The sequence below is a fragment of the Felis catus genome, chromosome D2 (genome assembly GCF_018350175.1).
Source record: "Felis catus isolate Fca126 chromosome D2, F.catus_Fca126_mat1.0, whole genome shotgun sequence".
NCBI lineage: Eukaryota > Metazoa > Chordata > Mammalia > Carnivora > Felidae > Felis > Felis catus.
Window position 1 is genome coordinate 50,001,553 of NC_058378.1, and position 15,511 is coordinate 50,017,063.

Below are 15,511 nucleotides of genomic sequence, written 5' to 3' on the forward strand. Positions count from 1 at the left end.
TCACTATTTGAAAAATAAATCCATGTAATCCACCATATGACAATCTAAAGATGAAAACCACATGATTATATAAGTTGGTACAGAAAAATCACTTGGAAAAATTCAACACCTATTCATGATAAAAATTCCCAGCTAACTAGACACAGAAAGGAATTTCCTCAAACTGAGAAAGGGGATCTACAAAAAATTGGGAACAAGGCAAGGATGTCCACAGTTACCACTCCCAATTCCACACTATATGAGAAGTCCTAGTCAGTACAATATATCAAGAAAAAAAAGCATACAGTTGGAAAGCAATAACAATTGTCCCTAGTATAAAACCCCAAGGAATCAACCAAAAATAACTACCAAAGACCTAGAATAATAAATTGGGCTAGTAAAGCTGAAGGATATAAGTTCAACACACAAAAATCAATCATTTTTCTAAAAACTAGCAGTGACCAAATGAAAACTAGTATTTAAAGAATTAATATTACCTGCAATGGCTCCAAATTATTATAAAACTAGACATAAAACCAATAAAACATGGATGGGATATGTAGACTGAAAACTATAAAATGGTAATAGAAGAAATCAAAGAATCCCTAAGTAAATGGAGAGAGATGCCACGATCACAGACTGGAGGACTCAACAGAGCAAAATTGTCAATTCTCTCCAAACTGATCTGTAGATTTTAATGCAATTGAAGTCATGGCAGGGTTTTTTTTTTTTTTATAAATAGAGGCAAACTTATTAAAATTTACACCAAAAGGGAAGGGTCCTAGAATAGCTGCAACAATTTTGAAAAAGAGGAACATAGAGGAATCCCACTACACCATTTTGAGACTTAATATAAAGCTAAAATAATCAGTTGTGTGGCAAAGGGTTAGACATATCGATCAGTGGAACAGAATAGAGAACCCAGGAATATACCCTCAATATACCCTGGATTTTGACAAGGATGCAAAGGTATTTCAATGAAGAGTGGATAGTCATTCAACAAGTAGTACCAGAAAAACTGGTTGTCTCTAAGTTAAAAAACGAAAACAAAAAAGCCACCCCAATCCAAATCTTACACCTTATCCAAAAGTTTACTCAAAATGAAAATCATAAAGCTATAAAACTTTTAGACCAGGAGAAAATCTTCATGAGCTAGGGTTAGGAAAAGAGTTTTTAGTCATGATAACAAATATACAATCCATAAAAGAAAAAAAATTAATAAATGTTAAAAACTTTGTAAGACACTGCTAAGAAAATGAAAAGACAGCTGTAGATCAAGAGAAAATGTTTGCAAATCACATAGCTGACAAAGGACTTATTCAAAAATGTATAAAGAACTCTCTAAATCAACATTAAGAAAACAAACAATCCAGGAGAGAAGCCAAGATAGCAGAACAGCATGAAAGTTTTTTTTGCATCTCTCATCCCTGAAATACAGCCAGATCAACACTAAACCTCCCTGCACACCTAGAAAACTGATTTGAGGATTAACACAACAATCTGCACAACCTGAACCACAGAACTCAGCAGGTATGCGGCAAGGAAAGGTGAACTGGAGGAGAAAGCCACAGAGGGCAAGGAGCTGTTTTGCTTGTGGAGAGAGGACAGAGACGGGGAGAGTACGGGAAAAGCACCCTTCTCCCCCCCCCCCCCCCCCACCAAAAGCAGCTGGAAAGAAAGTAGAAAAGTGGAAACAGCCACAGGGACCAAACAAAAAAGGGAGACAGGAGAAAGGAGAGGGTTTAAATTCCATTAAGATTCTATAAACAGGGGGAGTGCAGAGTCTGAAACTCTCCAGCTTGATACCTGGCAGAGCTCTGGTGGGAAGGGAGAATGCCCAGGAGCAGACAGTGAGGTCCGAGCGGTCCTCAGGCCACACGGGGAGAGGTAGTTCCCCTGTGGGGAGGACATTGGGTAAAGGCTGTGCTGCCACAGCAAAGGTCCCAGCGTACCCTGGAGAACAACCACATTCACTGGTGCTAGGACAAGGACGTTAAGGGAGAAGCCTGGTGCCAGATGTGTGTTGTGATTTACCATAATCCCTGAAACACTGCTGTTACACAATCGCGTGAACTTTTTCTGGGGTGGGCTGGCACCCAGGCGCAGTCTCTGGGCACTGGCAGCAGCACAGTCTCACGAACATTCCTGGGGGAAGACCAGCACCCAGCCATTGCTCAGTGAGACCCTCCCCCAGAGGGTCAGAACGGGTCAAAGCAGCAGTCCCTCAGAAGTGAGGGGTTGGGAAATATAGCCACATCTGAGATAAAACTCAGGAAGCGGGTGCTGCCGGGCAACCTAATGGCTTGGTCACGGATGGTGTAAAAGCCAGGAGTGGAAGGAAGCCAGAGAAAAGGGCAGGGTGTGTGATTGCTGGTTGGGGAGAACAGAGTTCCAAAACTAGAGACTGGTAGCTGGGTGACGCCATTTTCACCCCTCCTACACATCAGCATACATACCTACATGTGCCACAACAATACACCCCAGTAAGCTAAGCAGTGCCATCTAGTGGCGAATGGAGCCGTTACACTAAGCCCCGTCCAACTGGGCCAACCTTGCTCTTCAGGAACACCACAAGTCTCTTCGCCTGCTTGGTTTATGAACTATAAAGTGCTTCATAGTTTGACCTGTAGGGGAAACCAATGTAATTTCAATCATGCTTAAGTCTGTTTGCTGGTCCATCTATTCAATTTCTTTTTTCACTTTTCTTATTCTTGAATACAGAAAGAGAAAAAATTTATCTTTATTTTCCATTTTTATTGAAAATATTTTTAATTTTTTTCTACATTTTTACTTTGTTGTAAATTTTTCAAATTCTATTTTACTTCCATCATTTCATTTTATCCTATTTCATTATATTCATTTTTTTCAAATTTTCAAACATTCTTCTTTTTTTTGCTTTTCTTATCTTTCCCTTTATTCTCTAATCTATCAATCTCCTTTCAGCAACCAGACCAAAATACACCTAGGATCTAGCATCCTTTATTTGATTTTTTTGTGTTGTTTTCAATTTTTTAATTTTAATTTTTTGTCTTATTAATTCCTTTTCTTCCTTCAAAATGATGAAACAGGAATTCACCCCAAAAGAAAGAACAGGAAGAAATGACAGCCAGGGACTTAATCATTACAGATACAGGCAAGGTGTCTGAATCAGAATTTAGAGTCATGATAATAAGAATACTAGCTGGGGTTGAAAACAGATTAGAATCCCTTTCTGTGGAGATAAAAGCTAGTCAGGATGAAATTAAAAATGCTATAACTGAGCTGCTATCTCGAATGGTGCCACAGCAGCAAGGATGGATGAAGCAGAGCAGCAAATCAGCAATGTAGAGGACAAACTTATGGAGAACAATGAATTAGAAAAAAAAAGGGGGAGACTAAGGCAAAAGAGCACGATTTAAGAATTAGAGAAATCAGTGACTCATTAAAAAGGAACAACAACAGAATCATAGGGGTCTCAGAAGATGAAGAGAGAGAAAAAGGAGTAGAAGGATTATATGAGCAAATCATAGCAGAAAACTTCCTAACCTGGGGAAAGACACAGACATCAAATTCAGGAAGCACAGAGGACTCCCATTAGATTCAACAAAAACTGATCAAGGAATATCATAGATCAAATTCACAAAATACTCAGGCAAGGAAAGAATCATGAAAGCAGCAAGGGTAAAAAAAGTCCTTAACCTACAAGGGAAAACAGATCAGGTTTGTAGCAGACCTATTCACAGAAACTTGGCAGGCCAGAAAGGAGTGGCAGGATATATTCAATGTGCTGAATTGGAAAAATATGAGCCAAGAATTAATTCTTTACCTAGGAAGTCTGTCATTCAAAATAGAAGGAGAGATAAAACGTTTCCCAGACAAACAAAAATTAAAGGAGTTCCTGACCACTAAACCAGTGCTGCAAGAAATTTTAAGGGGGACTCTCTAAGGGAAGAAAAGATGGAAAGTACAAAAAAGACCAAAAACAACAAAGACTAGAAAGAACCAGAGAATACCACCAGAAACTACAACTCTACAGGCAACACAATGGCAATAAATTCATATATTTCAGTATTCACTTTAAACATCAATGGACTAAACGCTCTAATCAAAAGACACAGGATAATAGAATGGATAAGAAAACAAGATCCATCTATATGCTGTTTACAAGAGACCCACTTTAGACCTAAAGACACCTTCAGATTGAAAGTAAGGGGATGGAGAACAATTTATCATGCTAATGGTCACCCAAAGAAAGCCAGAGTAGCCATACTTATATCAGACAAACTAGACTTTAAAATAAAGACTGTAACAAGAGATGAAGAAGGGCATTATATCATAATTAAGGGGTCTATCCACCAAGAAGACCTAACAGTTGTAAACATTTATGCTCCAAATGTGATAGCACCCAAATATATAAATCAGTTAATTACAACATAAAGAGACTCACTGATAATACCATAATAGTAGGGAACTTCAACACCCCACTTGCAGCAATGGACAGATCATCTAAACAGAAAACCAACAAGGAAACAATAGCTTTGAATGACACACTGGACTGGATGGACTTAACAGATATATTCAGAACATTTCATCCTAAAGCAGCAGAATACACATTCTTCTCCAGTGCACATGGAATGTTCTCCAAAATAGATCACATACTGGGACACAAATCAGCCTTCAACAAATACAAAAAGATCGAGATCACACCACACATATTTTCATATCACAACGCTATGAAACTCAAAATTGATCACAAGAAAAAATGTGGAAAGATAACAAATACTTGGAGATTAAAAACCATCCTACTAAAGAATGAATGGGTCAACCAAGAAGTTAAAGAGGAAATTAAAAAGTACACAGAAGCCAATGAAAATGATAACACCACAGCCCAATACCTCTGAGAGACAGCAAAGGTGGTCATAAGAGGGAAGTATATACCAATCCAGGTATTCCTGAAGAAGGAATAAAGGTATCAGATACACAACCTAATCTTATACCTTTAAGAGCTGGAAAAAGAACAGCAAATAAAACCCAAAACCAGCAGAAGACAGGAAATAATAAAGATTAGAGCAGAAATCAATGCTATCAATACCAAAACCAAAACCGAACATATCTACGAAACCAGAAGCTGGTTCATTGAAAGAATTAACAAAATTGATAAACCCCTAGCCAATTTAATCAAAAAGAAAAAGGAAAGGATCCAAATAAATAAAATCAAGAATGAAAGAGGAGAGATCACAATCAACACAGCAGAAATACAAACAATAATAAGAGAATATTACAAGCAATTATATGCCCATAAAATGGACAATCTGGAAGAAATGGACAAATTCCTAGAAACATGAACTACCAAAACTGAAACAGAAAGAAAGAGAAAATTTGAACAGACCCATAAGCAGTAAAGAAATTGAATTCATAATCAAAAATCTCCCCAAAAACAAGGATCCAGGGCCAGATAACTTTCCAGGAGAATTCTACCAAACATTTAAAGAAGAGTTAACACCTATTCTCTTGAAGCTGTTCCAGAAAATAGAAACAGAAGGAAAACTCCCACTTTCGATCCCAAAACCAAAGATAACTATAGACCAATTTCCTTGATGAACATGGATGCAAAAATCCTCAACAAGATACTAGCCAACCGAATCCAACAATACATTAAAAAAATTATTCACCACGACCAAGTGGGATTTATATCTCAGATACAGGGCTGGTTCAATATCCACAAAGCAATCAACGTGATTCATCACATCAATAAAAGAAAGAACAAGAACCACATGATCCTCTCAATAGATGCAGAGAAAGCATTTGACAAAATATAGTATCCTTTCTTGATAAAAACCCTCAATAAAGTAAGGATAGAAGGATCATACCTCAAGATCATAAAAGCCATATATGTAAGACCCAATGCTAATATCATCCTCAATGGGGAAAAACTGAGAGCCTTCCCCCTAAGGTCAGGAACAAGACAGGGATGTTCACTCTCACCACTGTTATTCAACATAGTATTGTAAGTCTTAGCCTCAGCAATTAGGCAACACAAAGAAATAAAAGGCATACAAATCGGCCAAGAGAGGTCAAACTTCCACTCTTTGCAGATGACATGATACTCTATATGGAAAACACAAAATATTCCACCAAAAAAAATGCTAGAACTGATCCATGAATTCAACAAAGTTGCAGGATATAAAATCAATGCACAGAAATCAGTTGCATTCCTACACACCAATAATGAAGCAACAGAAAGAGAAATAAAGGAATCAATCCCATTTACAATTGCACCAAAAACCATAAAATACCTAGGAATAAGTCTAACCAAAGAGGTAAAAATCTATACACTGAAAACTACAGAAAGCTTATGAAAGAAATTGAAGAAGACACACACACAAAAAAGGAAAAATACTCCATGCTCCTGGATAGGAAGAACAAATATTGTTAAATGTCAAAACTTCCCAAAGCAATCTACATATTCAACACAATCCCTAACAAAATAACATCAGCATTCATCACATAGCTAGACCAAACAATCCTAAAATTTGTATGGAACCAGAAAAGACCCCAAATCGCCAAAGCAATCTTGAAAAAGAAAACTAAAGCTGGAGGCATCACAATCCTGGACTTCAAGACGTATTACAAAGCTGTAATCATCAAGACAGTATGGTAGTGGCACAAAAACAGACACTCAGATCAATGGAACAGAATAGAAAACCCAGAAATGGACCCACAAACGTATGGCCAACTAATATTTGATAAAGCAGGAAAGAATATCCAATGGAATAAAGACAGTCTCTTCAGCAAATGATGCTGGGGAAAACTGGACAGCAACATGCAGAAAAATGAACCTGGACCACGTTCTTACACCATACACAAAAATAAACTCAAAATGGATGAAAGACCTCAATGTAAGACAGGAAGCCATCAAAATCCTTGAGGAGAAAGCAGGCAAAAACCTCTTTGATCTTGCCTGCAGCAACTTCTTACTCAACATGTCTCTGGAGATAAGGGAAACAAAAGTAAAAATGAACTATTAGGACCTCATCAAAATAAAAAGCTTCTGCACAGTGAAGGAAACAATCAGCAAAACTAAAAGGCAACTGATGGAATGGGAAAAGATATTTGCAAATGACATATCAGATAAAGGGTTAGTATCCAAAATCTGTAGAGAGCTTATCAAACTTGATACCCAAAAAACAAATAATCCAGTGAAGAAATGGGCAAAAGCCATGAATTGACACTTCTCCAAAGACATCCAGATGGCCAACCGACACATGAAAAAATGCTCAACATCACTCAAAATATGAATCAAAACCACAATGAGCTACTACCTCACACCAATCAGAATGGCTAACAGTAACAACTGAGGCAACAACAGGTGTTGGTGAGGATGCAGAGAAAGAGGATCTCTTTTGCACTGCTGGTGGGAATGCAAACTGGTGCAGCCACTCTGGAAAACAGTATGGAAGTTCCTCAAAAAATTAAAATAGAACTACCCTATGACCCAGCAATTGTACTGCTAGGTATTTATCCAAGGGATACAGGTGTGCTGTTTTGAAGGGACACATGCACCCCCATGTTTATAGCAGCACTATTGACAATAGCCAAAGTATGGAAAGAGCCCAAATGTCCATTGATGGATGAATGGATAACGAAGATGTGGTATATATATACAATGGAATATTACTTGGCAATCAAAAAGAATGAAATCTTCCCATTTGCAACTACATGGATGGAACTGGAGGGTATACTAAGTGAAATCTGTCAATTGAAGAAAGACAATTATCACATGATTTCACTCATATGAGGACTTTAAGATACAAAACAGATGAACATAAGGGAAGAGAAGAAAAATAATATAAAAACAGGGAGGGGGACAAAACAGAAGAGTCTCATAAATATAGGGAACAAACAACGGGTTGCTGGAGGGGTTGTGGGAGGGGGGATGGACTAAATGGTTAAGGGGCATTAAGGAATCTACTCCTGAAATCATTGTTGCACCATGTGCTAACTTGGATGTAAATTATAAAAAATAAATAATTAGATTTAAAAAAAAATCCAGGGGTGCCTGCGTGGCTCAGTCGGTTGAGCATCCGACTTTGGCTCAGGTCATGATCTCACAGTTCATGAGTTCAAGCCCCGCATCAGGCTCACTGCTGCCAGTGCAGAGCCCGCTTTGGATCCTCTGTCCCCTTCTTTCTGCCCTTCCCTGGCTCACATGCTCTAAAAATAAATTAAAACATTAAGAAAAAAACACATCCAAATAAAAAGCAGGCAAAGGCTTGAACCTAAAGTTCACTAAAGAGGTCACTGTATATGAAAGTACCCAGTAGCATGGCTAATGTAAAAAGCACTGGCAATACCAAGTGATGATGAACAGGCAGAGTGCTAAAACTCTCTTTAATTGCTGGTGTGAATGCAAAAATGGAACAGCCACTCTGGAAGAGTCTGACAGCTACATTAGACCATATGACGTACTCCAAGGTATTTACGCTGCAGTAATGAAATCTTATGTTCACACAAAAACCTCCACACAAATGTTTATAGCAGCTATATTCATAATTGTAAAAAAAAAAAAATGGGAAAAACCACACTGTCCTTCCACTGGTGAATGGATGACCAGCTGTGGCCCATCTGTACAGTTGGATACTATTCAATAATCAAAAGGACAGCATCAACAATACACAGAAGAATTGGGATGAATTTCAAAGGTACGATGCTCAGCAAAAGTAACCGATTACAAGAGATTACGTACCTCATGCTTCTACTTACACGACATTCTCAAAACAAAGTTATGGTGTGGAAAAATATGTCAGTAGGTAGCAGGGTGGGGTGGAGGAGAGCTGGGAGGGCTACACTGCATGAGTTAGTGCTTGGGAGAGAGAGGACTGATTGGGATCTTAGTTGTGGTACTGGTGACATGAATCTATATACATACTAAAATACAGAGACTTACACACCTCTTTAAAACAGGACCAGACAGGAAATCTAACTTTGAAAATCTGTTCTGTAGCAGTCACTTCGAATGTAATCTCATTAAATCCTCACAGACTGCACGATTGGTTTATTATCTCTATCTTGCGGACAAGGAACCTGAAGATACTCAGAGATACTCATGAACTTGTGCAGAGTCACATCACAGTGAGTGGTGTGGACACTGGAGTCCACTACCCAGACCCTTCCTCCACCTCAGCTCCTGGGATGGTCAAGTCTGCCCACAGAAAAGACAGGCTGTCCTATTTGTTGATGTCACTTACATGTCTGGCTTCTATGCACAGCTGTGCTTGGCTGGATGTGCTCAGCTCTAGTCACGTGAACTGCAGCAGGATCCCTTGGGCTTCTTGGGCTGCTCTGCATATGCGGGTTGGACTTGGTGATTTTGAGGTATGTGATAATATTGACCTAATGGGAAGAATGCTGGACTAAGACCCACCCGTGTTCAATTTTGACTCCTCCCTAGGTAACTGCATCCACTTCCAGGAAGGTGTTGCTGTCTCTTAGCAATGCATTTTAAGCCCAGATAGGATGTCAACCTGAGCTTCAGACAGTATTCCTAACTACCTCTTCAGACGTCTCTATATGGCTGTCCCACAGGTACCATTTCCTAAAACCAAGTTCCTCACTACCCAGCAGCCCAGACAGCAAAATCCTCAGTGTAAGCCAGACACCTAGGAATCAGGGGGGTCTCCTGAAAACCCCTTGCTCCCCACAACTCTCAGATCCAACATACCTCCCGTGTTACATCCTAAAGCTCTAGCATCTACCACTTCTCCATCTCTGTACCACCTTCCTGCCTCAGCCTACTTCCAAGACTTACCCCTGGATTCCCTCCAAATTAGTCTCTACCCAGCAGTAATGGGAATTTTTCAAAAATACAAATCTGACCATATTGTCCCAACTAAGTATCCTCCAAGGGCTTTCCAGTATCTTGGGATAAAGATAGTAACTTAATGCAGCTTCATTGCCTGTCTCTCCATTTCCTTCTCTACCTTCCCCTGCAGCTTCCTGCAACCCTGTGTCCATCCTGGCTTCAAACACAGCGGCTTGCAGGTATCGAGCTGCGTTGTGCCCAAGGCCTTTGGACGTACATTTCTATTGGCTGACACACTCTTCCCCTTCCCAGTCCTACCTTTTGCCAAGTTAACCTGCTTCCTTTAAGGAAGCCTTTCCTGACCTTCTACGCTGTAGAGCCACACTGTCCTCAACGTAGCCACTGGCCATGCAGTCCATCAAGCAACTGAAATGCATGACTGCTGCTGAGAACTGGACATTTTGTTTTGTTTAATTTTAATTAATTTCAACTTAAAAACCAGTACCAAGTTCAGTAGTCATATTTAAAACAACGAGGGGGTATGAATCTTGTTCTTTAAACTATAAACTTAATGAAATCTAAATACAGATCAAGTATTTCCACAAAATTTAGCATCTGAATTGAGAGGCACTGTAAAAGTAAAGTGCATACGAAATTTCAAAGACTCCACAAAAAATAGAAATGTCAAATATCTCATTATATAAAAACACAGGCTGTATGTTATGATAACGTGTTAGATATAATGGATTAAAAATAAGAATACTAAAGTTCGTTTCACCTGTTTCCTTTTCCCTTGCATTAGTCAACGTGGTAGCATCATATTTCTATCAGATGCAGAGGGCATCATCCAGAGCAGGCATGGATGGCCCTCCAGGGTGGGGTTCTCACTGCCTACCCTCAGTGGAGGGCAGAAGGTCTCGTGGGCTGGGATGGGTATCCTTGATTTGAGCCAGCCTTGTGCACCAGGCCAGTCTTCAGTTCTCTCTTCCGTCAGAAGCCCACCGAAAGGAAAAGAAATTTAAGATGATGGTAAAATAGCTCCACCTAGGTAACAAGTTCCCTACCAGGATATCATTACATGGTTACCTTTGCCAGAAATTAGTTTGTAAGGCACATTATCACATTCAAGTGCTCCCACCTGAGACTGGCAAGCCACCTTGGGTCTCGGGCAGGTAAAGTGTGCTCCACAAGGCAAAGGGAGGAGGCAGAAAGCTCGGCGGCAGCCCCCCTTCTGTCCCCCTATATACTTTGCTGCCAGGCCACAGCGTATTGGCAGTTATGGAAAAATCGAAGCACATTTAGTGATAGAGCAGGAATTTAATTAATTCATCCCTGCACTTATTGTACTCCTGTAAGATGCCTGGCACCAATAGCATTCGGTTCTGGATACACCATAGTGAGCAGCACAGGTGGTCACCTCAGAAGGGAGTAGTTTAGGGCTTGGATCTCCAGATCCTTATTACACTCTTAAAAATGACTGAAGGACTTCAAAGAGTTTTTCTTCAAGTGGGTTGTATCTATCAATTTTTACCATGTAAGAAATGAAAGCTGAGAAAATTTTAAAATATTTTTTTATTAATTTGTTTTAACAGATCAAAACTAGCCCCATATATGGTGACATAAATAGAAGCAGCTGGATTCTTCTATGTGCAGTCAGGTCAGCCTGTTGCGCTATTACCCATCACATGGCCTCTGGGAAACAGCTGTGCACTGAACCATACACTCCTTTCTAACATTTGAAAGCTGAGTTTTCAAGTTAATATTTTTTCCCCTTTGGAGGACGCATCATGAGGATGGCAGAATCAGCAATTTATCCACAATCATCAAGCATTCATCCCTGATGAAAACTATTAAGCCAAAATTAAGTATTTTAGTAATATTTTTGTAGCACAAAAAATGAAAACTAAGGTAAGAGGAATGTGAAGGAATCTACAAAACCATAAATAATATTGCTTTAAATCTTGACACAACCTAGGCTCTGAGAATGAATGGGCGTCCTATCAGCTGAGTCTCCATTTCTCTTCTCAAAGGCACAGTCTGGGCAACATATCCAACAAAGGGGTCTTGAGCCCTGCTGTCATTTACAGGTACTGTAGTATTTGAAACCATCCACCTCTGCAAATGCAAAGACTATCTGTTTAAAGCTCATTTTGATGGCTCCCCAGACCCCTTCAGGCTGGACTTCTGATTTCTCCTTTCTTTTTGACCCTGAATTCGGAAGAGCTTCTTCCTGAGGTCCTTCTGTCGCTTCAGTTTCTCTTCTTCCTCCTTCTGCTTCACCTTGAAGTGTTCTTTATTGTGCAAATGCCGTTGTTCCTTGGCCTTCTTCATCTTCTGACTGTGCACCGTACTTAGAGCATCCAGCAGTGCAAGGATCTGACAAGGACAAAACATGAGCATCAGAATACTCTTACAGCATGCTTTCCTTCTAAGTTTCCAGGGGCCTAAACACCTCAGCTGATGTATCAAAACGAGAAGCAATCCATGATCCAAATGAACATTAACCTAGGAAAAATTTACCCTGAACTAGGACATCATAATTTGCATGGAAGCAGAAATAGGAGCGTATCTAGAGCAAAATACTTAAATAACGGCTTTCACCACAAAACCACCCCTGTTAATCACTCTGGATACTATGGACAACTACAATACAGTGATTTGCCAGCTGGATGCTTCCATTACTTCCCCATTAAAATGTGTAAGACACAGCATGACTAAACAAAAGGGAAATGGACTCTGGCCTCTCCTCTAAATTTTGGTGCTAGTGCCTTGAATAAGTCTGGCCCTTACCCTTTCCCAACGAAAAATGAGAATGCAGTAGAAGCACCACATGTGCTACTTGAAAGTGCTATTTTCACATCTAAATGCAAGATGCAGGAAGCCATTATCGACAGTACCTTCCTTTCATGAGGTTCCCGTATGACGGCTGGTCTCCGCCTGTCCTTCGGTATCTTGCCTGCCTTTGCTTGGGTCTTGGGCTTGTTCTTAAATGGCAGGGCCTTCTGCAAGGCTTTTGGAATGTGCAGTGAATTAAAATGTTTCTTTTGCCTCATGATTGGCTGAAAAGAAAAATAAAGACAGTGATGTATTTGAATGATGCTCTATATGCATTTAAAACTTGCCTAAAATCTTCTCAGTGAATTGATTTTTCCATATGATCAGTAACACCAGAGTCTGCTGATCATCAGAAATGAGGATTCAATTGTCTATCAAATATGGATTGCCTCAATGAATGTATACTTCTCTGTTGCAAAACAGAGAAATACATAGAATATATTTATAGTTCTTCCAAAAAAACAACTGTGTCCATGTCTATGGTATGAACTATGGGAATCTCAACAGAGCAGATGAACAGATCCAAAGTTTCTTTTAATGGAAAACCCACACCTTATTTTGGGGACACTGAGGTAGTTTCTTGTATCTGAAGAAGAATAATCTAGCTGTTCATCTTCACAGTCAACCTCTGTGAATTCAAGGTCATAGTTCTTCCTCCAATCAGCAGCAGCTGAAGTGTCCCCATCCTTGACTGCCATTAAAAAGTTTAACTTTAGGGGTGCCTGGGTGGCGCAGTCGGTTAAGCGTCCGACTTCAGCCAGGTCACGATCTCGCGGTCCATGGGTTTGAGCCCCGTGTCGGGCTCTGGGCTGATGGCTCAGAGCCTGGAGCCTGTTTCCGATTCTGTGTCTCCCTCTCTCTCTGCCCCTCCCCCGTCCATGCTCTGTCTCTCTCTGTCCCAAAAATAAATAAACATTGAAAAAAAAAAAAAAAAAAAAAAAGTTTAACTTTATTCTGTTTCTAATGGAAAGCCAGCTGAGAAAAAGGAGATTAAAATGACACAAAGGCCAAACACCCTCTGCATTCAATTTTTACAGGAGTCTAATTTCTCTGCTTAAATTGAGATGATCAAAATTCTTAGCTGCCTCAAAAATACTAATAAGTTGAAAGTCGTGCCCTAGGTCTTTACCAAGGCCAACATCAACTATATAGAGAATATTTCTGCCACGTCTTTAAATTTACTATGAAAGACATCATCCATGATAATACTCAATATTCCTCTATTTAGGAACCTAAAATGCTTAGAATGAAGGAACTTGGAAAAGTCACATTCTGAAAAAAAGACTAAGCATCATAAGCTAGACAACAGGTACCACATCCCGTAATACATTTTAACAGAAATTCACATAACATAATTCAAAACTGTATTATTAACTATTTCATTAAAAAAGCAATGACTGGGAAACTTCTGTTTCTGGCAGAATGGCAGACTGATATCCTGAACTACCCTCTTATTACAAAACAATTAAATACCCAGCATTAAAATAAATATTTTCAAATGCATTAACATGTGAAGAAAATAATAAAAGTTCTCCAAGACCAAAATCCAAATGAAATGGGATTTTGACAGGCACTGAGAACTTAAAATAAAAAAAAATAGTGATGACGCCAACTATTGGTGGTGGGAATCTAACCTGGTATGGCTCCAGAATACTACAAGCATCATCCAGTGAAGCTGAACACATGCATACCCTATACCTGGCAATCCTAACGTGGGGGGTCTATGTAAAAGAAATGTGTGCATATGTATATCAAACAAGTCACACGTAAGTATTCAGGGTAGCATTTATAATGGCCCAAAACTGGAAATAATGTCCATCAATGGATAAAACGGACATTGTCACATAATACAATTCTACTTGACAGTAACAAATGAATGCCTGCTATACAAAGAACACGAATGAGTCTCATAAAGCCGAATGAAAGAAAACAGGCAAAATAGTTTATGCGGTATTTTATAAAACTCAAAAAACAGGCAGAAATAATTTACCTGTCAGGAGTCAAGACAGTGGCTATCTCTGAGGTAGAGATGGGGTATTGACTAGCAGTCATAAGGGAGGCTTTTGTTGTGCTGGTAATTCTATTGCTTGATCTAGGTGACAGCAATTTTGGGTGTGTTAAAATTCATGAGCTGTATGCTTATGATCCGTGTAGTTTTCTGTATGCATGTTAACACTTCACTACAAAGTTTATTAAAACTTTCAAAAAAAACCCACCCACATTGCTTCAATAACAATTAGCACATTAGTGTTTTTAAAAGTAATACATGTATATGGCAGGAAAAAAACAGTTCAAAAGAGTATACAGTGAAAAGTCTGTCTCCTTTCCAACCCACGAAAACTATTACCACTTTCCTGCATTCTTGCCAAAATACTCTATGAATATACAACATGTTCATTCAAATTTAACATTAGATTTCCTACTTGAAAATTCAAAACATTCAAAAACATTATGTACAAAGCATCTGGATGACCCCCATCTACAGAGCACATGTGTGACCATACCTTATACAAAGAATCCTTGTTGGGCTTTAGTCGGACACCATGGGCAAGCCGGAGTTGACCGGTGGTCCGCATTCCTGACCAGGTGTCTTTCTCACCAACTGGTTTCAACAAAGAAGTCACTGGGTTATAGAAGGCTGGAATGGAGACGGGATACCAAGTCCTCATGAAGACAATATCTGGAAAGAGAGGTAATTTACTTGAACATTTTCAAAAGAAAATTCGTAACGATCCTGTCAAACAAATGAACATTCACCCCAAACTTCTCTAGTTAGTTGCATGGTATTTGAAGAGAGACTTCACCAAGTAAAATTTTAAATATCACAAAACTCTTACTGGGTCTGAATCACATGGCTCCACACACAGCATGACTTAGTACACCGCCTAAGATGCTCCAACTGGGGAGAGCTGGAGC

At 39.4% G+C, this 15,511-nt stretch overlaps 1 protein-coding gene across 16 annotated transcripts in view; it reads right to left on the reverse strand.

The window, feature by feature from the left end:
* Positions 1-11,314: 11,314 nt before the first annotated feature.
* BMS1 (BMS1 ribosome biogenesis factor) overlaps positions 11,315-15,511 on the reverse strand; it is a 94,671-nt gene continuing 90,474 nt past the window's right edge. For all 16 annotated transcript variants that reach the window (XM_045040353.1, XM_045040346.1, XM_045040356.1 and 13 more), the window contains 3 exons: positions 15,100-15,275; positions 12,658-12,819; positions 11,315-12,136 (listed from right to left, as the gene is read on the reverse strand). In XM_045040353.1, the coding sequence (XP_044896288.1) occupies positions 11,906-12,136; positions 12,658-12,819; positions 15,100-15,275 (569 nt within the window). In that variant the 3' untranslated portion in view covers positions 11,315-11,905. The remainder of the gene's footprint in view (positions 12,137-12,657; positions 12,820-15,099; positions 15,276-15,511) is intronic.